The sequence below is a fragment of the Taudactylus pleione genome, unplaced genomic scaffold (genome assembly GCF_031769625.1).
Source record: "Taudactylus pleione unplaced genomic scaffold, aTauple2 ptg000349l, whole genome shotgun sequence".
Classification (NCBI taxonomy): Eukaryota; Metazoa; Chordata; class Amphibia; order Anura; family Myobatrachidae; genus Taudactylus; species Taudactylus pleione.
The window spans coordinates 957,476-985,128 of NW_028284750.1; the positions used below are offsets into that span (position 1 = coordinate 957,476).

At 41.3% G+C, this 27,653-nt stretch overlaps 1 protein-coding gene across 7 annotated transcripts in view; it reads right to left on the minus strand.

Moving 5' to 3' along the window:
- Window positions 1-27,653, minus strand: part of ARHGAP26 (Rho GTPase activating protein 26) — a 629,130-nt gene that overhangs the window by 259,278 nt on the left and 342,199 nt on the right. For all 7 annotated transcript variants that reach the window (XM_088444111.1, XM_088444115.1, XM_088444112.1 and 4 more), the window contains exon 18: window positions 25,299-25,458. In XM_088444111.1, coding sequence (XP_088300237.1) covers window positions 25,299-25,458 — 160 coding nt within the window. The remainder of the gene's footprint in view (window positions 1-25,298; window positions 25,459-27,653) is intronic.

Sequence of the window (27,653 nt, forward strand, 5' to 3'; positions counted from 1 at the left end):
ACGCTGAATTGAACAGCCCCAAAGAGATAAAAAAACCAATTAGGTATATTAAGGGGGGGGGACCAGGACAATACAACAGCCTTTTTTATTATGTATAAAGTAAAAACATACTAATGGAACCACTGGCTAACAAAGAGTGTGGGCTTAAAGGGCATAGACCCACTCAAGGGAGTGATTAACTTCTCTGTGAGGGACGGACAGGACAGAGACTCCAGGCAGCAGATCACAAGATGGTGCTGGGTTAAAAATAATAATACTCAGACTGATAATAATGTCCAGGTATTGATGTCTTTGATGATGCAAGGTCTGTGTTAATTTCAGCTCATGAAGAGGGTAATTTGTAACATGCGGAAAAAAAAACCCCACTAAAAGTTATTTTCCATGTACTGATTATCTCTGAATGGTAAAATCCAGATACTGAAGTTCATATATAGTTTGGCAATATTGCGTACCCCTCTCACTATATAGCAGGTGGTGTAAAGATAACCCAATGTTCACCTGATATTCGTGCAAAAACAAGTAGTATGGGGGCATACCCAAACTCACACAACAGTCAGCTTTCATGTGCCGAAGATGTATCGTTTCTCCACACGTTCTTTTAATCCTTGTTCCCTCATATACAGTCAGGTGCATAAATATTGGGACATTAACAGAATTTTCATATTCTGGCCTCTATTCACCACCATAATGGCTTTGAAATGAAACAAACAAGATGTGCTTTAACTGCAGACTTTCAGATTCAATTTGAGGGTAATTACATCCAAGTCAGGTGAACGGTGTAGGAATTACAACGGTTTCTATATGTGCCTCCCACTTTTTAAGGGGCCAAAAGTAATGGGACAATCAACTCAAAAGCTATTTCATGGACAGGTGTGGGCTATTCCCTCGTTATTTCATTATCAATTAAGCAGGTAAAAGGTCTGGAGTTGATTCTAGGTGTGACATTTGCATTTGGAATCAGTTGCTGTTGACTCTCAATATGAGATCCAAAGAGCTGTCACTATCAGTGAAGCAAGCCATCATTAGGCTGAAAAATCAAAACAAACCCATCAGAGGGATAGCAAAAACATTAGGTGTGGTCAAATCAACTGTTTGGAACATTCTTAAAAAGAAAGAACGCACCGGAAAGCTCAGCAACACCAAAAGACCCGGAAGACCACGGAAAACAACTGTGGTGGATGACAGAAGAATTATTTCCCTGGTGAAGAAAAACCCCTTCACAACAGTTGGCCAAAACAAGAACACTCTCCAGGAGGTAGGTGTATATGTGTCAAAGTCAACAATCAAGAGAAGACTTCACAAGAGTGAATATAGAGGGTTCACCACAAGATGTAAACCATTGGTGAGCCACAAAAACAGGAAGACCAGAAACATCTAAAAAAGCCATTACAGTTCTGGAACAACATCCTATGGACAGATGCGACAAAGATCGACTTGTACCAGAGTGATGGGAAGAGAAGAGTATGGAGAAGGAAAGGAACTGATCTTGATCCAAAACATACCACCTCATCAGTGAAGCATGGTGGTGGTAGTGTCATGGAGTGGGCATGTATGGCTGCCAATGGAACTGGTTCCCTTGTATTTGTTGATGATGTGACTGCTGACAAAATCAGCAGAATGAATTCTGAAGTGTTTCAGGCAATATTATATGCTCATTTTCAGTCAAATGCTTCAGAACTCATGGGACGGCGCTTCACAGTGCAGATGGACAATGACCCGAAGCATACTGCAAAAGCAACCAAAGAGTTTTCAAGGCTAAAAAGTGGAATGTTATGCAATGGCCAAGTCAATCCCCTGACCTGAATTCGATTGAGCATGCATTTTACTTGATGAAGACAAAACTGAAGGGAAAATGCCCCAAGAACAAGCAGGAACTGAAGACATTTCAGTAGAGGCCTGGCTGAGCATCACCAGGGATGAAACCCAGCATCTGGTGATGTCTATGCGTTCCAGACTTCAGGCTGTAATTGCCTGCAAAGGATTTGCAACAAAGTATTAAAAAGTGAAAGTTAGATTTAGGATTGTTTAGTTTGTCCCATTACTTTTGGCCCCTTAAAAAGTGGGAGGCACATATAGAAACCGTTGTAATTCCTACACTGTTCACCTGATTTGGATGTAATTATCCTCAAATTAAATCTGAAAGTCTGCAGTTAAAGCACATCTTATTTGTTTCATTTCAAAGCCATTGTGGTGGTGAATAGGGACCAAAATATGAAAATTCTGTCAATGTCCCAATATTTATGCACCTGACTGTATGTTACATAACATAAAAAGAGAAGGGGAACGTGGTACGTATCAGAAATACATTAATTCAAGTAAATCACAAAGTTTAAAACAAATATGAATGATTCCACAATAATCACACTGGAGTAGATGGATAAAATAAGCACTAATTAACATGGTACAGGAATTCCAGACTTCCCCAAACTACCATCAGTGAATACCCCGGAGTGAATAAGAGAAGTGAATCAAACCATACTGTCAGAAGGTCCCTCCACCAACACGTTTCGATCAGAATAAATGATCTGAGTATATATTACAGTGTGGTGACACTCTGATGCTAGAACTGAAAGTAGGCAGCAGGGGTTTGCGCACCTTAGAGAGACCTATTTTTTACCACTAGGCAGCAGATGACAGGAACTGTCAATGACTGACAGATTTAGGTTAGTTCAAGGATCAAAATGAGCATATATGCCAAAAGCCATAATGGTCATGGGACAAAGCAATGTCTACTACTGACAGCTGTGCACCCATTCTCAAAATGGGCATGGATTAGAATATCAGGAATTGATTTTGGTGGATGAAATATAGCCTAATGTGTGTCAATATTACAATTGTGCATGCTGGCATTAATAAGAGCCAGTCGATATACATAATAGGCACAGAGTATAGGACTAACATAAATCATCGTGTTTCTCCAGGCACCAAGGACGGACAGGTTATTGTACATCTATAAAATAAGCAATGGTATGAGTGTTAACTGTGCAAAGAAAAAAACAAAAACAATACGAATATACATCCTATATTAATCTCATAGTGCCTACAAGAAAAAATAAATAACTTTGCACAGCATCCAATACTACTCTCAACACGTGAAAATACATTTCTTGATAGAAATGTGTTCCTGTCATTTCAGGTCATGCTTCGGGAAATGCTGTACCTCTTCTTAATGGAAGATAAATAGAAGCTAAGAGTGAAGCACATATATTACAAGAGCTTGCGTCTGTTAGGGGATTCTGGGAAAGCAGCGAGTTAATATATCAGACATTTTTTTGACAAGTAATATTCTGAAGATAGAGAATTTTGGCATCTGCTCCACTCACTGATATCAGTCACATCAATACTAATAACCTTGTGATGTAACCTTCATGAGAAGCATTCACTCTCATCACTGACAGGTTGCCTTGTCATTTAAATTGTTTGATACAAAATAGCTGCTTAAACCAAATCATCTAATATCCCTTTTAAACCAGAGCAAAAACCTGGGTTTTTGCTGGGTCTACCGGGTTGCAGCTCAGTGTAAAAGGGTCCCTGAAAAATAACCTGGGTCAAGTGACCCTGCAATCCAACCTAGGTAGCTACCAGGGTTGGACCCAGGATGGACCCAGGTAATGGTGCAGTGTAAACGGTGCAACCCAGGTTATCTGATCTGGATCATGCCTAAAATGAGCGGATTGGTGGTTGTGGAGCAGTCACCTCCCACTTTTTATGACCTCACAGGTTTAGCAGGGCAGACCTGAGTTCAGTGTGAACAGGGCTGACCTGGGAGTAACCCAGATCAAAGGTGCAGTGTAAATGGGTCTGACCAGGGTTGGAACCATGTCCAAAAACCCAGGTCGGACCTGGGTTTTTGGTGGAAAAGAGGTATAAGAAACTTTACCATATTGTATCACGCTTGCTTACACTTTTAATCACAATGTTCCATCCTATATCTATACAATACATGAAATACATGAATATGTATAGGCAAATGGACAGTAAATTAAAAAAAAAAACAATTGATTAGTGTGGTCATTACTTTAGATTTGTTTCTTTGAAGTTATGTTGAAATTGATACAAGGATTACAGTAACTTCCAAACTCTGGACAAGTGTCCAGATGCTTATTTTACTAATTTCTCAAATTATTTCAGCAAATTTCTTGTTTCTGGAACTAGATTTGAATTAAAATTTATAGCAAAAAAGTGCAGCTACTGTTTACTTGTGCAATATAAGAATTACGCAAAATGTTGTGCAAAATTATAATCATACTATCTTTAGGTGTTCTCAGAAATGCTAATGACTTACAGTATACCCTTCTTGCAGGGCCAGCTCCAGGGTTCTGAGCACCCTGTGCCAGCTCAAGAGAGTGCCCTAACCTCGCGCGTGATGCATTTGGGGGCATGGCCTAATTACCATACGCCACGCCCCGTGTGACGTTATTTGGAGGTGTGCCCGCATGGTACGCCTCCAAATAACGTCAGGCTGGGGGTAAAGCCCAGCACTCCGTCACTGGCTGGGCTTCCCCTGGCCCTCTCCCGTCAGTGAATGGTTGCCGCGCGAATGCGCGCGGCATCCATTCACTCTCTGAGGGTCCGGCACCGCCATACAGCTGCAGCTGAAATCTGGGGAGAGGTGCCGCCCTCTACGGGTGGCGCCCCTGTGCGACCGCACTGGTCGAATACCCCTAGAGCCGGCCCTGCCTTCTTGAAAAGTAACAGATCTAGAGGTGTTATCTTTCACTTAACATTCTACTTTTATTCCATTTTTAATTATTATAACAAAATAAAGCAAATCTTGTATCTTTTAAGTATTGTGAAAAAATAGATATTGAATGGATTGGCTTTAGTAACATTTAATTACAAAAAATATAATATTAATACATTGGTGGGGCAAAAATAAAATCACCCAATCCAATTCTTATTATAATGCTGTCATAGTGATAGTTGTGGTCAGTTGTGGTCAGGGCACGGCTGGACTGGCCATCTGGTAATTCTGGCAATTTTCAAACTGCAGTCTAGACCAGGGGTCAGCAGCCCCCCAACATGCATGCTAGACACGCCATGAGGAACAGTTTTAAGTGGCACTCTGAAGGTTCAGAAGAGTTACTGCTGAGGACAAATTTCTAAGCTGCAAACTTACATCTAAGCTTTAATATTTTATAATTAAATAAGCAATTTGTTTTTGTTTATTCAATTACAGATAGTTAGCAATACCAATGAGCCTAAACCGACTGATTACCCAATAAACTTTGTAAGTGTATTGAACTTGCCGCTTCCACCAACTCATTCATCTCACCACTCTCTCCATGGGGTGAGAGCCGCTGGTGATGCTGTATGTGATGTCATCTGCTCATACTTGTCTACTTTTATAGTTTCCTCTTTAGGAGAAGCCCGAAAAGGAGATGCAGGTGGGTAGCAATGGAGGCGGGATGGACTATTCATGCCATTATGCCCTGCACCTCACACCAAATTGGCACGAATTCTGCATATTTGAAGAGGGGCTGGGCCAAATGACAAGGATTATAGAAACAAGTCACTAGGCCCTGCCCCATCCACACATTCCTGGTATTATTAGCCCCATTCTGCACACTTCACTCGGAAATGGGTGGGATGAGTACCTACTCTTGCAGGGATTTCCCGAAAATTCATGAGCCTCCCGCATATTCTGGGAGAGTAGGCAAGTATGCATCTGTTATGTAAGGGGAGCTTTTTGTTCATTTATCTATCACTGATAAAAAGCATTAAATATGATTGACAATGGAATAATAATTTGATGCATTATCAATTATTAGGGGAGTATCACACATCAGTAGTGACACGATCTCTGGGCCGTTCACATTACCTTAAACACTATAGGTCTCCAATTTTTTTACATGAATGTTCACATATTTGCACTTTTGCTTATATTAGCATTGTAAGTGCTTTTCATTAACATTTACATCAGATGAGTGTGCAGATTGATAAGTTTATGAGCACTTTATATGAATAACCGTCGCCCATGTTTTTGTAGTCCTATTAGATTTTTACTACATTACTGTTAATAGCCACTGTGTTAATTTTTAAAAAAGGTTTTTTTGATTGGTTGGTCAATTATTCCAGGCCTATTTAAGCATCTCCATTTGGCTTGCACCACATCCCTGAAGACGTATTATACGAAACGTGTTGTATGTTTCCTGTCTGAATCCTACTAACGCCCACATTAGAAGTTTCACCACAACTAAGCTCCCACATATATTTTGTACACCAACGCAGCCGAATAGGTTGTACAGACAAATAGGTATTTTATAATTAGTGTAAACAGAAAAATATAATAAGTTACATTTTATTCAAGTGGGGTATCCACAGTAAATAGATATATCACATATGTCCAGATATCACATCATCCCCTATATGACGCCTATATGTCTGTACAACCTATTCGGCTGCGTTGGTGTACAAAATATATGTGTAACAAATAAAGTATGCTCATGCGTAAACTTTTTTTGGAACACAACATTTTTTATATTAAATAAATGGACTCCTCATTGTGACAGTCCTACATTTATTAATTGGTTGTGCTCTTGCTCTGACCTAGGTGGGAGTAATCTACCTTTCCTCATGGGATCATTACTACAGCCATACATCACTAAAATGCCCAATCTCGTCTGATCTTGGAAGCCAAATGGTGATAGGCCTGGTTAGTACTTGGAGGGAAGACCCCCAGGGAATACCAGGTGCCGTAGACTAAAGAGGAATATATGGGACCCCAACGACGACTGGCAGAGCACCGCAAACCATATTTCTATTTATTTTACCTAATTTATGTTTAAAATTTCTAGTCCTCTTGACTAACATTCTCATACCCCTTGGAATGATGATAAATTGTTAAATATTTTGCCAGAGGAGTACCTCAGGATCTTGTATCTCAATAGATCCATTTATACTTTATTAACTTGCTTTTTTTCTTAGGGGATTTTGGTACCTTATATTTTATCGATTTATATTTAATAAAAGCTATATTTTAATAGTATTTTCTAAGAGTGCCCCAACAACTAACCCTACTTTCTTCTTTTTGTGTATGTACTGTCTTTTTGGGCTATGGGAGCACCACCAACGAATCTTTGAATGACCTTATTAGAAAGTAATGATTACCTATGGTTGGTCCTTGTGGATATTATTGATTTGAAAAAATCAGCTCTGTGCAGAATCTTCTCCTGTCCTTTGTATATCATGTGAGTGCAGTCATCTCTGAATTGCCAACACTAAATGGGTGCAACTGGGAAATCTGACCACAAACATGAGTTTACAGATAACTTCACTTGGGTGAGTTGTACATGACCAAATATTTGTATCTGTGTAATGCTTGCTATCTTTCAGCCACGAGGAATCACATATCTGCCATCTATGTGAATCCAACCCCAGTGACGCTGCTAGCCAAGCCTTGCTGAGGCCTGCCAAAAACCCCAGGGCATATAGCGGTACTGGCATTTCGGCATCGGAGGAGGTAGATGGAGACGCAGTATCTGCGTCCTATTCGGTGTCTAGAACTGCTTGACTCAGAAGTCAAAAAAAAAAAAAAGAGAAGGTAAATCATAAAAGAAAAAAGCCTGGGACTGCCTAGGCAGTCCCACTGTTAAACAGGTGCGTCTGGATACTTGCCGCACACTAAACAAAAAAACTGAATGCCTGTGGCTGGAGCCAGGGTATATAGGGAGGACCAGTGCATGCTGGGAACTTCAAAGCTGTAGATGTTTGGTGCAATGGATCTCTCCAACTATATACCCCAAGGTAGAGTCTATGGACCCTAAAGAAGAAAGTTAAGTTTTATTTTTAATATATAAATTAGAGTCACTCTTGATGGATTAGTGCCCCTAAAAAGAGAGTATTGTTCTTTTCTCTTATGACTTCTGGATTAAATTTTCACCAAATGTTTTAATTTTTCTATCTGCTCTATTTCCTACTGTATAGCAGTTCTGATACGTTGAGCCATAGCTTCTTGTAAATGATGCTAGATAATGGCTGGCATTTTTTCCTTGTTTATAAAAGCATATTAGCACTTGAGGGTCCTTCCAGAGTGATTGCTTAGGTCTCTAGTTGCATTTGAACTGCTGCACATTTTTATTTGTTTTAAACTACTGAGTTTCTTAAAATTATCAAAATGCTTTTTGACAAAGTCAAGACATCTTCAATACCTACAATGTGCTCAAACTACTTCTCCTGAATAGCAGTGCTTCTGTTACAGGATTAGGACAGTGGCCAAAACACATTGCCAAGCCAATCTGGATAATGGAGGCAAACATGCAGACTACAGTGAATTGATACATTGAAACTTTCAAGGAGAATGAGTCCTAGGAGGCTCTGAATTGAATGGATAGTTGATTAGTGTTATTGATAACACTATCAAAATTTTAGAAGGCTTAGGTTAAAATTTCATTGACAATAGCGAACAATAATTTAACTTTGCTGATTGCACTGTGCAAGGTTTTGCCTACACAAGGATCCAAGGCAAGCTCTAATTGTATTCTGCCTCCCAGCTGATGTACTGTATGCAGGATCATCACACATTGATCTTTTGAAGCCCCTAAATGAACTTTGAGCCAAGCTTGCATGGATCACTTTGCAATTTATTGGTCTTAAAACACAAGTTCAAGTTCCACTTAATCAATAATTAACTTTTTAGCTGATGCTACTGTATCCTCCAATCGTTCCAACAGCAAACTCTTGAAAACATCTATGTTCCTTGGCAACTTCCATGAATAAGCGCGCCATCTTAAGAACGCTCTTGGCCTAATTACAGGTTTATTCTTTTTATTTTATTCTATTAAATCTTTTTGTCCTTGTAGTTTCTACTATCATAATATGATGTTTTGGCACATGTCCCCTTAAGCAGCAACAGTGGAAGGAGCCTCAGCTGAAATACATGGTGAAGAACCATTATGGTTGCCAGAGGCTTATCATTTAGGTATCTTGTATATCTGTCTTACGCTGCCTTCCCATCATCCAATCGTACCACACCACTGGCAGCCACAGATAGGTACCAGTCACTAGTGACTGTTGCGGCCTAACACAAGTCAAGCGCACTTTCCCTATCAGCCCTCTAATGTGCAGCATCAACTGTTCCCCACACCTGCTTAGTAGTAATGATAAACCTTCCCAAATGAGCTTACACTCTAATTCACGTCATTGTATGGAATTTGTTTGTTCCATGATGCCTTTATTGCGTAGCACTGTGTAATATGTCAGTAAATAAAGGATAAGATTAATACCCCTAACCTACCAGATTACTGAATTGTAGGGCGTCAGTATTTTTATCATATTGCACAGTTCCATATGTACATCCCTAATTGCAGCAGTACAGCCAGGTGAGTATAGAATAATGGACAGCATCTATTTACATGGAGCAACTTTGGGAAGAAAGTCACTGTATATAGTAAACATAATTTATACAATAAAATAGTACATTTTAGATTGTTCATTAATGTTTAATATACTGGGTATTTGTGAAATATTTGTAAATGATTTTCAACCTTTTATGGTGCTAAACTACTTATTACACCATTTATCTCCAATTAACAGATCAGTTATAGCCATATTCTGTCTTTTTAATCTCTTCTTTGAACAACACAGATGGAGAAAACACTTTATTTTTCATTTTGATCCTGGCTTTTTCAGCCAATATTGATTAGAGATATTCAGTATTTTTCACAGGACTTGGGAGACACAATTTAGTCAATAAGGAAAATGAATAAAAGAAAAACATGAATAAAGTAGTTGCAACCCTATGAACCTTTTGAATGACAGCGAGTCAGTAATAGACTATATAATAACACCAATTACAACATATACCATTCATGTAACACCCATGGCCACAGCGTCCATTTCCGATTAGTAGTGCTTTCTTATGCTGCCAGCTGTTGTGTAACCATACCCAATAACCACAGGTTTCACCATAACTAGACCATTGTTGTGGCCAGTTCTCTTTTCAAAGGAAACAGCGCCAAAAAGTTACAGAGCCACCAATATAAAGTAACTGTACAAGTACTGTATGCAACAAATAAAATTACTAGAGTCCAGTCTGTGCAAGGGTGAGCCACCAGCACCAATTACACTCTAGAGTCTTCACCAATGACTCTCAAATAAATACAGTGATAAAAATTAGGGGAGTGTAATTCATATAGGTGCTCACATCAGAACAAAGCAATAACATATATGCCTTTTATAATGATTTCTTCAGTATATCCCTTGGAAATGTTCAATAAACGGCACCCAGTCACTGCCGTTTGGCCATACAAATATGTATCTCAACAACACCTTCAATATTCCTCTTTCCTAGGGAGTATTCCTCCCATCATGTAAAAAACAGAAAGGGAATATAATAGTGTAAAACCATATTATTTAGACAAAAAACAAGGGACAGCTGACTAAGGTGCATACATATAGTTTATATAAAGTGCATGAAAAAGTTGGACTCCTACTAGATAGATTAGAGACAAAACCCCTCACAACAGCGGTGGTTTAAAGGTGACCGTGCCCGGGCAATCCACTGTCTAGGGCAGCGGTGGACAACCTGTGGCTCTTGAGGAAAAAGCAGCTCTTACGTTGTTCTGATGCGGCTCCCCTGACTGACACTGCCTGCCTCCTCTGATAGGTGCGCACTGTTCAGAGGAGGCTCGACTTCTGATACAGCAGTCTGCACGCGCTCCTGAGGCATGTATGGGCAATGTAGTGATGTCACGCCGCAAACTGGAGATAGAGCTCAGCCTGGGACTGAACTCGCAGCCAAGAGGAGAAAGCGGTCGCAGACGCCGGAGCTTACCTATGTGACACAGTCACATCAGGGTAAGAGCTGTGGGGATTATTTGTTTTTTTTTAATTTTATTTGTGACATGTGGGGGGGCTGGAGTGGGCCGTGGAGTGGGAGGGAGTGTGGGGAAAGGTGGCTGGTCAGGAGTGGCCTGGGGAGAGAGGGAAGGGGGGGCTGGAGCAACACATGGAGGGGCTGGAGTGACTCCAGGGGGGTTGGATTGTTTTATATGTGTCTGGTTTTTTTTTTTTCAATGTATTTTTTGTGGATGTGGCTTTTTCAGTGTATTTTATGTTGAAGTGGCTTTTTCAGTGTATTTGTGTATGTGGCTTTTTCAGTATATTTTGCGTGGATCTGGCTTGTTTCAGTGTATTTTATGTGAATCTGGCTTGTTTTAGTGTATTTTATGTGAATCTGGCTTGTTTTGGTGTACTTTATGTGAATCTGGCTTGTTTTAGTGTATTTTATGTAGATCTGTTTTTTCTATTTTATTTTTTTATATCGTCCTGGCTTTTCTTTCCCTTTAATAGTTACCTCCACGGTGATTGTGTACATGCACTTTTACAGGCACCTACAAACATTATACCAGGGGCGTGGCCTAGCTCACCACGCAACTTTCTGCACTTGCGCCTTCGACGTGCTCATGATCTCGGCTCTTTGAGACACCAACAGATATTTTTATGCTCTTTACTTCTGACTGGTTAGCGACCCCTGGTCTAAAGCATTGGCATCTGCCTGGTCCTTGGTAGGATAACACTATGACTCCTCTGCCAACATGTTTCGACCACCTTGTGGTCTTTTTCAAGGTGAGGAGTCTATGTTAACTTCCTGGTAATTAAACCAGATTTAGCCAATCAAATGGCGTTTTACTCAATAATAAATAAGATATTCCAATATCTTGAGAATAACACGATCCAACTGCCACCATCAAGGGCTGATTGGCCCATTTCTTCTAAGTGGTCTCCTCACGGCAGTCCTTTCATATATCTTATACGTGCCTGTAGGATTGCTAACATCTATGCTACATACATACTGTATCATGTGTGACATTGTTTGGAAATGAATCACTGAGTGACAGTAGAATGAAAGGGCTACTCCCAATCAACCCTGGGGTATATTTACGAAAGGTCGATTTTAATATACTGTATTTTGATCATATTAAAATCAATAAAAATCTATTAGACATTTTTTTAGTTGGTTTTTCTAAGTATTAGTAAATGTGTGATTCAGTCCCTGAAATATTAAATCGATCAAAATACATTTTTAGTAAATATACCCCCGAGTCCGAGGAATTAGGCACTGAAAATGGTAAAAGTTTTTTTTTCATATTTCAATGAAACGCATAAAACGTGTAGGACTATCATAGTCCAACAAGGGATACTGTTTTGAAAAGTAGGCAACATATTGCATTATATGATGGGGCTCCTCTGTTTATTAATGCCAGGATAATGGAGATATGGGCCTCACAACTGCCCATGCAATGTCTCTTGACTTTGTAAGGCTATCTGTAGTACAGTGTTAAAATGAGGGTGCCAACGTATAGGTGCCAGGATTAAGGAGACTGGGCACATTACCATTCTCCATCACTATTAGAATTTCTGCAGTGCAGGGCATGGCCTAACTGTCCAACTGAGTAGACGTGTCCCTCAAGAGCTCCCGCGATCCCCTGGGATTCCCCACCTATACCTGGGTCTACCACCTCTGGTGGCCACCACTGTCACCCCGCGTGCCCGGGCTCCGTCTCCTGTAAACAGAGCCTTTCTAGTGGCACCCCCGGCGTTGCGGCCTTCCCGGCCATTTGAAGCCGCAACTTTTCCTAGACGGCTGGAGCCGGCGCCGCGGACCAGAAGTCTCGCGGAGATCACAGCACGGCCGCAGATTTCGCTGCTGCCTAGGGACTGCTGGCTGCTGGAGTTGCTGGTGTGACCCCACATACCCCAGGAGGGCTCCTAGACATACCCAGGGCCGGACCCGCGAATAGCAGGTAGCCACCATCTTGCTATCCCTGCTGCAGCTGCCCCATCTTCCTGTGAAGGTGGAGGACACGGAGAACAGCCAGGGGCACTTTTTTTTTCTCTTCTCACTAAGTACAGCAGTCCCCCACAGCTCCTGCAGCTATACCCTTACTGGAGGTCCTTTCTGCTATCCGCCCCCTGCGGTTGGTGGTGACAGGATCACTGTGGTGTCCCCCGGATCCCCCTCAGACCACAATACAGGTACCACCACCAGGAGGCTATCATTCGGTGCACTCCTGGATGCTGCGACTGCAAAAGGGCCCTACCAGGAGTCTTCAATTGGGGTACCCCCAACCTCCCTCCACAGGAACGTACCACCCTGCTGCTTGCTGCCGGGATAGTGACTGGCCCTCCCAACAACTGCTCTGGAGACTGCTCTACCTCTAACACATCGATACAGCTTTTATCAGACCCCCCTTCCACACTCCTTCCTCGGACTCTTGCCTTCAGTCCTATTGGATTGATTTTTTTTTCTGTGATGTTTTTTTTTTAGAGGACGAGTCCCCTGACACCTGGGTGCTTGGATCCCACCCCCTCTTACCTTTATCAATAACATATTATATTGGTGTTACCAAGTTCTCTTCTTTCCTGGAATCTTACTTTTTCTCAACGGAAACAGCCTTCCTGCGTCGTTTCTGTCTTTGACTACAAGCAGATGTCCGCTGCAAAAACATCAAAAACAAGGAAGGGGTGATATCTCCCAACACTTCACCAGAGGCGTTAGGTCCTCCCAACAAAGGGGTTCTCCCTCCCCTACTGTGGTCAATATGGATAATGAAGGTCCTCCGCCTCCTGCCCCTTCCACTAAAGAGGACATTTTGGCTCTCCGCTCTCTTATTATGGAGTTTAAGGACTCTCTTGAAAACAAGCTTGACAAAGCAGTGGCCTCCATCAAATCTGATATCTCATCTCTAGCAACGAGAACTTCTAAATAGAATCTCATCAAGACAGTTTTCAAAAAGCTCTTAACGAGACTGGCAGGGCCCTGGACCACATCATTACAGAACTATCAGACCTCCGCACAAAGAACGGAGATTTGGAAAATCAGGAGCGTAGAAATAACATCCGCATACACAACAAACCAGAATCAGTGTCTCTGGAAGCTTTGGAACCTTATCTTTACAACATTTTCTCCTTTCTGATTCCGGATCTTGGAGAACAGAGAATTCCCTTGGAAAGGGCTCATCGCGCCTTCCGGCCTACACCAAGAGATAACGATACACCCCGAGATGTGATTATGCGCTTCCTTATTTACAAGGACAAGGAACTTCTTCTGGCCCCTACTCGGGGTAAACCCCATATCCTCTTCAATTCTGTTAATCTTCAATTCTACCAAGATCTTTCTCCTGTCATGATTGCCAAACGGAGAGATTTTCGGGATTTAACCAGAGCTCTGCGTAACAGGAATATCCGGTATCGTTGGTGCTTCCCCTTCAATCTTATTGTTGACCTAAATGGTAAATCGGTCCTCATCCGAGAGTGCAAGGACTTATTGACCCATCTAGAGGAATCTGGTCCACCTCCTGGGAACGACTCCCCTGATCCCTGATTCGTGAGTGATCTTCCTCTCAGAGGTTACACTTTGACTATGACTTTGTTGTTCTTGTTCTCCGTATTATGTTTCTGTATCTCTTCCAAGGATTTGGTAATTTAATCTCTAAGTCTACGGTTTAAGAAATTATTAGATGTCTATGGCTTAATGTGTTCCAATTTAATTATCAATGTGTTATTTTATGTCTATTATTTTGTCTCCCTCACCACCCCACACCAAACCAATAATCCCGGCGCTAATCTGGAAATCCAAATTTTACCAAATAGATGTGCAACAACCAGTTACTTAAAAGCAGCAAGTCTAAAATTATGGCATATGTGAACACCCATAAAAAACCAAGAATGCAATTTGTATCAGACTGCGCTAATATACAGGAAGCTACTGCAAGATAGCAGACTTCACATGCATACATAAATCAGTCATGGCTCCAAAATAGGAAATTTGTACTAATTTGTTATTATATTAATTTTTAATCCGATATTTGTTAACAATTAAAAATACACAATCTACAGACAAATACAACTCACATTATTCAAAATATACAATACACAGGACAATAAACCTCTATTGAGCATATGTATCTACACTAAAAACCACTTTGCTACTTGTGCATGATATGGCATAAATATTTGAAATCAATATAAAGGGTAAAATGCCCAGAGCAGAACAATTAGAATATTGATCATGTGTCCACCATACACCAGTTAAATGTCATGTACTGACTTGCCAGCCGGATATTGAAAAACCGCAGTGATGACGTAATACCTATCCGTTGTTCAGGTCAGGTAATATAACGTGAGCAAAAAAAGATGCCAATTTCTCCAGTGAAATAGGTTAATGCTATAGCAAGTATGGCTAGGCACAAACAATCATACCGTCTCCCTTGGTTCCTGCTGCGCTGATATGTTATCCTCAGCTGTCCTTAATACAGGTCAAGCGGTGCAGCGCCGCTGTATGTAATGGGAGCTGGTTTCTCCAGTTAAAGTGAGCGGGTGTTGGAGCAGGGGTATTTGGACTCAGTAGTCCCTCAGTCTCCCCTCGTCACTGCTCACTTAACAGTACCGCCCAGCTAAAATAACAATGCCGATGCCTCTCTGCGGTGACTCCGCGGAGAACAAATAGCGGCTGCAAACAAACCAGCTGGTGGTTCCACTGGAGATCGTTCACAAGTAGGAAATGCTGATTAGTAAGGAGGAATCCTCTGAAGCATTTCGCCCCTTTCAATGGGGACTTTTTCAAAGAGTCACCACCCCACATTTTTTTTTTCTCTTCCCCTTTCCCTCCCCTTTATTTTATTATATGTAATTTATTTATTCCCTGTGACAATGTTTTCATTATGTTTTTTTTTTTTTTTTATAATATTTCATGTCTTTTTAATTTATCTAAGAAATTGGTACTCTGTTAATAATGGTTTATGATATTATTAGATGGTGCTGATTTAGGCGATTCCAATTCATATGCCATTATTTCCCTCCATACATGTCACTATGCTGCCCTCCCCCCCCCCTTTTCCTTTTATATTATTATTTTTCCTTTTATTCCCCCTCAGCAGCCAGGGGACATTGCAGTCCCTCAAATATATTTTTCCCTTACTCTACAAACTATTAGGATTTCAGTTATTTTCCTAAATAAATAATTTTTATTTATTTTTCCCAGAGGTGACTCAGGTTATTTTGCCTGCGCCTCTTTGGACTATTTTGTCCTAGTTTCTGTGTACTTCTCCCCACATTTTTGGTCAGGGCTACGTACTCAGCCCTAGTGTTTTCTCCATCCCTATTTTTTCTTTCTTCTTGGTCCCATCTTTTTTTTTTCTCTTCTCTTTCCTTTTCTCCCCCTAAACGAGCCGTGGATTTTGTCTAATTTTTCCCATCTACTATAGTTTTTATTTAATTCTCTCTTCTCTCTCATTATGCCTTTCACTATTGCTTCTGTGAATGTCCGAGGTCTTAATACCCCCCAGAAACATTCGCATCTGTTCCGAACCATTCGTAATCTTAAGGCAGATATTGTCCTTTTACAAGAAACCCACTTCCGATCCCCTGATCATCCGTCCTTACTTTCTAAACAATTCTCCACTGTATTTTACTCCTCCAGCACAACCAAACACAATGGAGTTGCGATCTTAATAAACAATAAACTGCCCTTCATACAAAGCTCTGTCCATATTGACTCAGACGGTCGTTATATTATTTTAACTGGCAGATTGGGACATATAGACGTCACTATTGCTAATATCTATGCTCCTAATGCAGGACACCAACGCTCTTTTAAATCTTTTTTTTAGCTTATTGCATAAGAGACGTATTGGCTATCTGTTTCTTGGCGGGGACTTTAACTGTGTTCTGGGACCTGCTTTAGATAAATCCTCCCATCAGACCCGTCCCCGGGTATGCCGCCTCTCCAGATCTCTTACTAAACATGTTATAGAAGCGGGCATCTCAGATACATGGCGCTCTCTCAACCCCTCTTCTAGAAACGACACCTTTTTTTCTGCTCCTCACCGTTCATACTCAAGAACAGACTTAATACTCTGTGGTTTACTTGTCTCCAAACACTTAATTAACTCTGAGATTGTCTCAAATTCTTGGTCCAACCACTCAATTGTAACCTCTTCTTTCGACCTCTTGGATACTCCGGTCATCCGGCCCTCGTGGAGACTCAATGAGAAGTTGTTAAAAATCCCTCACTTTCGAGGGAAAATCACAGACATTTTGAAGGACTATTTCTCCCTTAATGTACCTGATTCTGGCAGTTCTCCAATTATCTGGGAAGCTCATAAATGTGTCATCCGGGGCCATATTATCAGCTATGCCTCACATAGGAATAAGGAACATAAACAACATCTCAAGTCTCTTACGGAACAGGTCCATCAGTTGGAATCTCTTCATAAACGAACCCCTACGGATGTCATCTATAGACAACTGGTGGTAGCAAAATCTGCATTTAATGCTATTATCTCAGAGAAGATTGAGAAATCCCTTAGAAGGCTAAATCAGCGCTTTTATGAAAAAAGCAACAAGGCAGACACCTTACTAGCCAATCATCTGAAGGCTCGCAAATCTCTTCTGGCAATTCCGGCACTCAAGGATCTCTCTGTATCTCTCCAATATAATCCAATTAAAATTAACTCTATTTTTAGGGACTATTATACTCACCTTTACAATCTCAAAAATCATGACCCTCCTCCACCTGACCCGTCTATTCCTACTTCTGAATATCTTTCTTCTTGTGCCCTACCTCAGATTGATTCTGTCACTGCTGCGGATCTTTCTCTCCCTATAACTGAAGAATTATTGCCCTTAAAACCCAGAAACCCTCAAAAGCACCAGGTCCATTTCATATTACAAGACTTTTCAAGGTTCTCTCACTTCCCATCTTGTGACCTCCTTTAATCATGTGTTTGAGGGCAGCTTCTTTCCTGCAGATACCACTAGATCAAAAAATCACGGTCATCCCAAAGCCAGGTAAGGACCCCAACTTGTAACTAATTATCGTCCAATATCCCTTTTAAACACGGACCTCAAACTTTTCGCTAAAATCCTAGCAAACAGATTAAATCCTATCCTCCCTTCTCTCATCCATCCAGATCAGGTGGGCTTTGTGCCTACCTGCCAAGCACTTGACAATACCAGAAGAACAGTAGATTTAATCCATCACATCAATATCCTTCAGCTCCCCTCTCTACTCCTCGCCCTAGACACTGAGAAGGCCTTTGATAGGGTCTCTTGGCCTTTTATGACTGATTCTCTACTTGGCTTTGGTTTCAAGGGCAACTTTCTCCAAGCAATTAGAGCTCTCTACTCCAATCCTTCCACTTCTGTTTTAGCAGGAGGCCTTCTTTCAGACCCCTTATCTATCTCAAATGGAACCAGACAGGGGTGTCCACTCTCCCCACTTATCTACGCTTTGATTATAGAGCCTGTAGGATTAGAGCGAATATTGATCTCTCTGGTATCTCTATTGGCAATTCCTCATACAAAATCTCTCTTTTTGCCAATGATGTCCTCCTCAACCTCACCAAGCCTTTGATCTATCTCCCAAATCTTTTCCAGGAATTATCTCTATATGGTCGCCTGTCTGGATACAAGGTAAACCACGATAAATGTGAAGCCCTACCCATCCATATCCCTAGTGCAACCCTGGACCTCCTGCGTCTTAATTTCACCTTTGCCTGGAGAACAGATTCTATTAAATACCTTGGGATCCACCTCACAAAATCTTACCACAGCTTGTACAAAGCGAATTATCCTCCCTTATTCCGTGCAATTGAGCAAGATATTTTACATTGGCGTACTCTTTTTGATCTCTTGGATAGGCCGCATAAACGCAGTAAAAATGAATGTTCTTCCCAAACTATTATATCTTTTTCAGACCCTCCCCGTTCCTGTTCCCCCCCGTGTTCGCTCTTCTCTTCAATCACTCTACGGTAAGTTTATTTGGAACAACAGAAGACATCGTCTCCGTAGGGAGATTCTTTTCAAAAGTTCAGTAACAGGAGGTCTCGGCCTTCCATCATTATCTAAATACTACCAAGCCTCCAGGCTCAGTCAACTGGCAGCTTGGCACTCCCCCAAAGGCACCAAAAGAGGAGTTGACCTGGAATCTGAACTCTGTAAAATCACTTCCGTTTCTGACCTCCCCTGGCTTCTACGCAAACACAGGCCCCCATCAGCTCTCTGTCCCCTCAGTTGTTCTCACTTTGTCTACTTGGGACTCACTCTCTTCTAAATTTGCTCTGTCTACCTACCCTTCGCCCCAAACCCCCCTGTGGAATCATCCTTCTTTTCCCCCTGGCAACTCACCCCATATGGTTACTACTTGGTCATATATTGGCATTACCAGTTTTCGTCACATCATTGGTCATTTTGCTCCGCAAACGTTCGCCGACATCCGCGAGAAGCATTCCCTCCCGCAAACCTGTTTTTATCAGTATCTCCAACTCCGGAGCTTTGTTACCTCATCCCTCCCATCCTCTAACTCCCTATGCAACACCACGGCGATGGAACGCCTTTGTATTTACAGTCTGCTGATAAAGGTCTCATCTCTCGTATATATCATATTATCCTCGTCCAGGAGCATCCACCTTTGGTGGCTCATGAACTTTCTTGGGAACTGGACCTAGGTATCTCTCTGGGGGATGAAACTTGGGAGGCCATCCGCCTCAATATTATTATCAAAATGCTCTATCAGTGTTTCAATTAAAGTGAACTCATGTAAAGTGTACACCCGATGGTATTTTGTGCCAGAACGTCTCAACCAAATATTTCCCGCCACTTCCACCATGTGTTGGCGAAACTGTGGTCAAGTAGGTTCCTTTTTCCAGATTTGGTGGACATTCCCTAATATTGTTCCTTTTTGGTCGCTTGTTAAATCACTTATATCCTCTATAGTTCCATTATGCCCCCCCTCCCCCCTGCTTCATAGCTTCTGTGCACCCCGGTCTGCCAGTTATCCAAGTTTTACAATAAATTGATTATGCATATTTCCTGTGCGGCCAAATATCAGATCGCTAGGACCTGGAAAAACCCTTCTCCTCCAACTCAACAGGAGCTCCTTAATCGTGTTTGGTTTGTGTCCAAAATGGAGTACATCACTAGTCTCCAAAACAATAACGTGGACAAGTTTCATAAAATTTGGTCCCGTGGTATAGGTTCAATAATGCTTCCTGGTCTATCTTAAACATTTATTCCCTACCCTGGTGTTAGTCTAATATTCTAAAATATTTATTTACTCTTATTTACTTATTTTCTCTTATGTTACCCCTTCTTTATTTTTATAATTCATTTTTTTTTTACATTTTTATTTCTCTTCTTTTTCACGGCTCGCTTCCCCTCATTTCCAACCTTTCGCTCCCCCTCAACCCTCCTCGTCCTTAATTTTTGTCCATCACTGTCTCTCTGATCAGCTTCTGAGTTCGTTTATTAATCTTTTAGCTCTGTTAAGAAGATTTAAGCTAATAATTTGATACATTTTATACGATTTCTGGAGTTTTTGTTTCTGGCTCCCATAATTAATACTTTGATGTTTTTGTTTCAAGTTTATTGTGCCACATCTATTTCTATATGTTTAATAAATAGAAGGAAAGAGAAAATTACAGAAATATATAATATAGTCAGCTGGTTTGAAGAAGTTTATTTGTACTTTTCTTGTCACAGGCTGTAACATTTGACTGTCTCTTTTTCTGTTTTTTTGATGATTCCGGATGTATCTGTCTATTGCTGTTTTATCATTTTTGTCTAACAATTTCACAAATAGAAAGATCTTAAAAAGAATTTCTGCAGTGCAGGCTGATGTCTGGTGATCACCAGATAATAATCAGTAATTTTAAAGTGGAACTCCCCTCTTTCAAATGAGGCTGCCCCGGAGTTTATATGTGTCACATCTTTTGAAAGAAGTGACTCTCTCTTTCAAAACGAGGGTAACCATGACAAAGTGATGGCCAGAATTTTATTTTTTCATCTTTTCAGCAACATCAACATTAAATGGTGAACTTTTAGGTAAATGCCCCCCCCCCTCCTCCTCCTCGAACCACTACAATGCTGAGCAGTGCTTGTTCTCAACAGTAAAAAGGGTCATAGAAGATATATATGACTTAAAGTGGGGCAGGCATGTGGTACGGTGTATAGGTGACTTGGTGTGTTTTTTTCAAAGACAAGAGTTTGTAAAGTGCTGTTTGTAAAAATTATTTTTGTTATTTTATGTAAGTAAAAAGATACCGACTTACATGTGTTTGTTGCACTGTTGGGCTGGATTTTTGTGGTGTTTAAATACTCTCCATGTTAAATACCAAAATGACTGGTTATGCCGGAATGATGAACAGGTGTGTTTTCTTTAGGGATAAACTACAGGGGGTATGCAGTCGGGATGCCGACGATCTAAATGCCACGGGGGGGGGGGGTTTAGATTAAGGGCTCCCGGAGGGGATTTAGGGTTAGGCACCCCTGGGGGGAGTTTAAGGTTAGGCACCTCCCCGGGAGATTTAGGATTAGGCTGCGGGAAAGGGGGGTTAGGTTTAGGCACCCCTAAGGGAGGGTTAGGATAGTAAATAGAAAAAATACTTGGGTGGCCAAGTTTGCTTAAGGCTGTAACCAGCCTGATGTGTGTACTTCAGTTCTCAGTAAGTGCTATAGTACAGTAAAATTGAAGAATTTCTTGCACACCATTATGGCCTGCGAAGGAAAATCTGCGAGGTCTGTGGCTGTTAATTACAGGGATAATGGTCCGAACATCACTAATAAATGAAGTGCTCCATAAAAGTCCAGTGTTCAAGTCCAAAAAGGAAAGTTATTTATGGGAGTTACTCAAGGAGAGTGTTCAGTGCTCAGGAACTACACAAATTTATAACCTGGTATAAAACAATGCTAAAATACTTGTAAATGCTACGTGGAATATTGCTCTTTCCTGCAACATGCTAAACACTACTGCCATTCATTTTCCTGGTTCCCTGCACACTACCCACAAACTTAACTCTCCTGCATGAGAGAATGCACAGTATAATGATACAATCACCACTTGCTGAACTTTCACACCATACTGTAGACTTATCAAACACAGAAAGAAAACATAGAAACAATATAAATAAATGTATTAGCACAATAAATAAATAAATATCTTTATTTCCTGCATTGCAAACGTAGATTAAAATTAAACATTAAACAAAAACAGGTGTCAAAGCAAGCCACAGACAGATCTTTCGCCAGTTTTCTAATGGAAACTTGCAATACAACATTGAGTTGTGGGTGGGATGTTTTTGCCACTTAACATGAATTTTACACAGCTTGCAGAATGCAAGATTTAATCTGCCATATGCCATTTTTAGTGCTAAAATATCACTTGATGTGTGCGTTATAGTAACATGGGAGCTCACAGTGCAAATCTCACTTCTAATTGAATTGCTCCAGTTCACTTATCGGTCAAATACAGTATTCAGAAATGAATATGAAACATCAGTCCTTATGACTTGTATAAGCTTACCAAACGTTCACATTTGCACAAAACTTGATATATGCCTGCAGCAATAGAGCTAAACCATATTGTGGATTTCTATCTATAGACTTCTTTGTGGGCTGGCCTATTTATAAAGTATTACAGTATGTAGCTTAGACTGACTCGTGCAAGTGTTCATTTGTAATGACATGACAAATAGCGTGAATGCTTCTTTTACACTAGTAAGAAAATGTCAACACAGGTTTGTTATGTGAATCATTAAATTCAAGAGAGATTTCGGAAGGAAGGAAAGGATGGAATAAAATACAGATACGTCCTCATACACTATCGCAGTAGTTGCGCCAAACAGTCCCTCTCTGCAAGCCAAATCCAGTGCAGAATGCCGAGCGTCGTTTTTGCCCGAAAATGCGTCTTAGTTGCAATGCAACACGGCACTGGTTAATTTGATATGCAACACTTGTATACAGTATCTGTGTGTGAGTCTGAATCTGTATAGGAAGTGCTACGTTGGAGCGGCCAAGGCTGTCAGCTCAAGTCAAGTTCCGTTGTGCTTCATATACAGACCTAGACGCACAGATACATAAGTGTCGCATATCAAATTAATCAGTGCAGTCTCCTGTAGCGGTTTCTTACATCTGATTGCGAGTAAGATGCATTTTCGGGTGAAAAAAATGCTCGGTGCAAGCTGAGTTGCATGGGATCTGGTGGCTCACTGGCGACAGGCGTCTTGCGCCGCATGGTGCATTGAGGCTCGGTATAAGAGGACACATCTTTATTGTTACCTCAAATGGCTAGAAAGTTTTAAATAAAATAAAAAAATCATCTGTTGTTGCTTTTTGGCCTCCAATCATATTCAACAGATAACATGCAGTGGGGGGGAAAGCACTACCATTTTATTTTACTCCAAACAAAATGAATTGCAATGCTCTGGGAGGTCACACAACACAGTGCAATGACGACTAAGGGGTCTAGGGGTCTATTTACTAAGCAGTGTTAGGAGACAGAGTGAAAAGTGATAAGTCTGTGATAAGGTGCCAGCCAATCAGCTCACAACTGTCATTTTTCAAACACAGCCTGTGAGATGACAGTGGGGAGCTGATTGGCTGGCACTTATCACAGACTTATCACTTTTCACTCTGTCTCCTAACACTGCTTAGGAACTAGACCCCTCAACCTGAAAGCCTCTCGTTCTGTTTAATGTCACTGCTCATGAGCACACCATAAAGAAAACAAAGAACAGTACATGGGATGATACTACGGAAGGAAAACCACTGCTGTCCATAAAACAACATTGTCACGTATCACACGCCTGCCAAACACCACCAGGGTGCTATTGAAGGAATGTTCTTTGGACAGATGAGATAAAAGTGGAAGCTTTTGGCATAAATTAAAATTGTGTTAGCAGAACATGAAACATTGCAGTGTATCAAAATGCTTTAAAGTTTACAATTTAAAGCTGGTCTCCCTCAACTATAAAACACAGCGTTGAAGTTATACGAGTCATGGCTTCTTACAAGTCTAAAAACCCAGATCAGCTTGTAGTCACTGAAACAATGAATTCTGCCTGGAGAGATCTGCAAATTCTATACAGAAACATCATGGTCTATTCTATGCAATGACCTGAAGACCAACAGCATGTGGTCATGCAGAACGACAAGTGCCCTAAACACACAGAATGACTGGAGCAGAAGAACTATTGCATTTTAGAATGGTTAAGTCAAAGACCTGACCTGAGCAGAGAAGAAATGTTGTCGCGTGACCTAATCTACAACAGTTATATGTGAGGCCGTCCAAAAATATTGAGGACTTATGGAGGCTTTGTAAGGACAAATGAGTCAAAATACTAAGCCGATATGCTTCACTTACCAAGGTAATCATTAAGGTCATTGTTGCTGTAAGAAGTTACTAGATCGAAAGGTGCACATTTATTTTCCTCCATCAAAAAACCATGAATGTTGGATAATTAGTTTTGCGAGTGTTCTTTGTTTAATTGGATTTTCTGTATTGATCACAATCCATATGAAATGAAATGCTAATAATATGGATAAAACGCACACACCACCCAATCTGCCTCATAAATAATTACTGCAAGTAAATTATGTGACCTGTAATGAAAGCCTTTATGTATGGCTTATAGGCTGGGTGAGCTGTACTGCAGGATACAAAATATCCACAGCCAATATACATGTGTTATTTTATCCAAGACTTGTAGCTGCAGCCCATCCAAACACTTCTTTTTATTGACAGCTTTAGAAATTAGCAGTTGTTAATTAGCTTGGGAAAATTCAATAGGCACTAATAATACAGGACATTGGCAATGAACATTTTTATGCAGAAGGCATGAGGACTGTGCTCTTGCTCCAGTGATGACAGATGCTCTGAATAACACACGGACTCCTATTAAACATATAGGGCAGTAAACAGTTGACTGGCTCCACGAAACACCTGAGTCATAAGGGTATATTTACTAAAGTGAGAGTTTTTAGAAGTGGAGATGTTGCTCATAGCAACCAATCAGATTCCAGCTATTATCTTCTAGAAGGTGACAGTTAAATGTTCAGTAGAATCTGATTGGTTGCTATGGGCAACATCTCCACTTCTAAAAACTCTCACTTATACCCCTTTCAGACATACGACCCGGGAAATTTCCACCTCTAGGAGACGCAAGAAAAACAATATAGGTCCAGTACTGACTGATTAACCCATGAGGTTCTCACAGAGTCTCCTGGTTAATTGAATCTGCCCCTTATTGTTCAAAGCATGGATAAAGGTTTTCAATAAATGCATATCTAACACACATGACTGGAGGATCAACAGCTGCAATATTGGGCTAAATGTGCTAATTTACTAAACCACAGGAAACAGGGGAATAAAGTGTCAGCAAAGAGATAAAATACTACATATTACATAAAAACTTGTTATACATTTGCTCTGTTTGTGAAGAAGTTATATAGAAAATATTACATAAACTGACTCGAGGAAATATTTTAAGACCAAGATTTGTTTCCTCAAAAGTTTTTACCTTTTCGTGGTTTTCAATAATTATTTCCACCACAATGTTTTGGAATTTGATATCCATGATGGCTGCTACAGTCTCTTCTTGGGGACGCAAAAGTGTAGGTCCGAAAACTACACCCAGGTTGGCGACAGTCATCAAGTTTTGCTTATGGTTAGCAGCAACACTGAAAATACAAAACCCAGGAGAAAATGTAAATTAAAATAAAAACAATCTGAACCTAAAGACAAGAAGAACATTAAAAAAAAAAAATCAGCATTGCTCAAATATGAGTTACATTTCTGGGAACAAGTCAGTCTGCCATTGTTCATATCTATGGCACAGTGTGTTTTTACTTGGCAAAGAACCAGTGGAAGCGTGCAGGCTTATGCTGGCTACTATAAAATAAGCTGAAACTAGGTATAACATTTCTTACCTTAGATAAAAATCTGTAATGAGCTTCATAAAAAGCACATTACTCACAAGCCTGCAGACAACGACACATTATTTTAATCATTAACAAATCAAATCTCTTTAAAAATGTTGCAGTTTTGGCAAGTGTACTCCCTGGCTCACGGCCCTGCGAATGACCTTGACAATCTGGCAAATCGTCACACTGGAGACATGCAGATGAAGCAGACCTTTGTGTACCTTGCACAAAGCAGCATACACATTAACACTGAATAGAACATCAATATTTTGAAGCCGATAAATGTGTCACATATCTGTGCAATAATCTGTACAGCATCTGTATACAACTGTGCAACATAAATACATCTGTACAAATTGTATGAGTGCAGTACCCGCAAATATTAAGCACCCCCCCTGAATGTACGTGGAGGGACTGCAGAAGATATCTTCGATATCTGCCACGGTTCCTCCATTTCAGTCAGCAAAAGCAGCCTCTGTAGGTTTTCCAGGGTGGCTGCTATGCTGTCAGATCTACCGAGCTCCAGAATGCATCAACCGCTGCCAGGGCCGGCTCTAGGCATAGGCATTAAAGTAAAATGCTTAGGGAACTGGAATGCCTAGGGGCATCCCAAGCCTAGGATCAGCTGTAGATTTTTGTTTCTTTGAGCTGGCTTGGGTGCTGATCGCCATCTCAGGAATCTGTGGCAGCCAGCAGTAGGGGTCAGGAGGCTGCAGCAGCAGGACACAGAGCAGGTGCTCAGTCTCAGACAGGTAGGAAGTGTGCTTATTTTCACATTCTGCCCGAGGGCTGAGCAGCTCAAGAGGAAGCCAGGCAATGCGGAGCTGCAGGACCCTGCCCCAGCCTCACATTATAAAGGTAAGAGGCTAATGCTGGGTACACACTGACAAATACATTGGCCGATCAATTGATCGGCCAAAATATCTGCTTCCCAAGGGCCAGTGTGTACCCGTGATATGTCAGTGAATGTCGTTGTTCACCAACATATCGCATTAGCTGTGCTGCACAGCCGAAGGACAGATATGGCTGCAGACATATCTGTCCATCGGCAAGTGTGTACGGGCGATCTGCAGACCGCCCGTACACACACAGTGGCAGCCACGAGGAGGGGGGTGGGACATGTCCCCGACCCGCCCGCCGGAGTGGGAGTGGGGACTGATGACACTGCTATGGGAGGGGGAGACAGACATATATAGTGTGAGCTCATGGAGTTAACGATCCTGCTATGGGAGGGAGGCAGATATATATGGGGAGTGGGGGATCAGGTGGCTGATGACACTTATGGGGGGGAGGGAGAGACAGAGACAAGGGGGCGTGGGAGCTCAGTGCTAATGACACTGCTATTGGGGGAGGGCAAGAGGCAGAGACACATGGGGAGTGAGGGCTCAGGGTGCTAATGACACTGCTATGGGTGGGAGGGGAAAACATATTTGGAGTGCAGGCCCAGGGGGATATGACACTGATATGGCTGGAATTCACATTGGTAAGAAGGGACCCAGTACGTGGGACAAGGGATGATGATGGTCACCAGGATAGAAAGGGGTATGGAGTAACAACAAGCTGAAACCATCAGCTACTATTCTACTGAAATGTGCTACAACAGCCTACATAGATGCCCTGCAAACTTATATGCAACAGGTGGGGTGTGGGGTCAGCCTCTACTGTGAGTGACGGGCGCTGACTGTGCTGGGTTGGGCTGAAATCTGTGCTGTGCTGGGTGAAGTGCTGTGCTGGAAGAGGGGTGCTGTACTGGGTGATGTGTGTTGGGTGCTGTGCTATAATCTGTGCTGTGAAGGGTGCTGGGTGAGGTGCTGTGCTGGTTAAGTGTATACTGTTACATTCGGGCAAATCTTCATTTATTTTTTGGCACAAAAAGCTTACAGGATAAAAAAAGTTAAGAGTGGATGACCACGGAGGAGCAAGCTAGAAGGCTGCGCACTGTAGACAAAGGG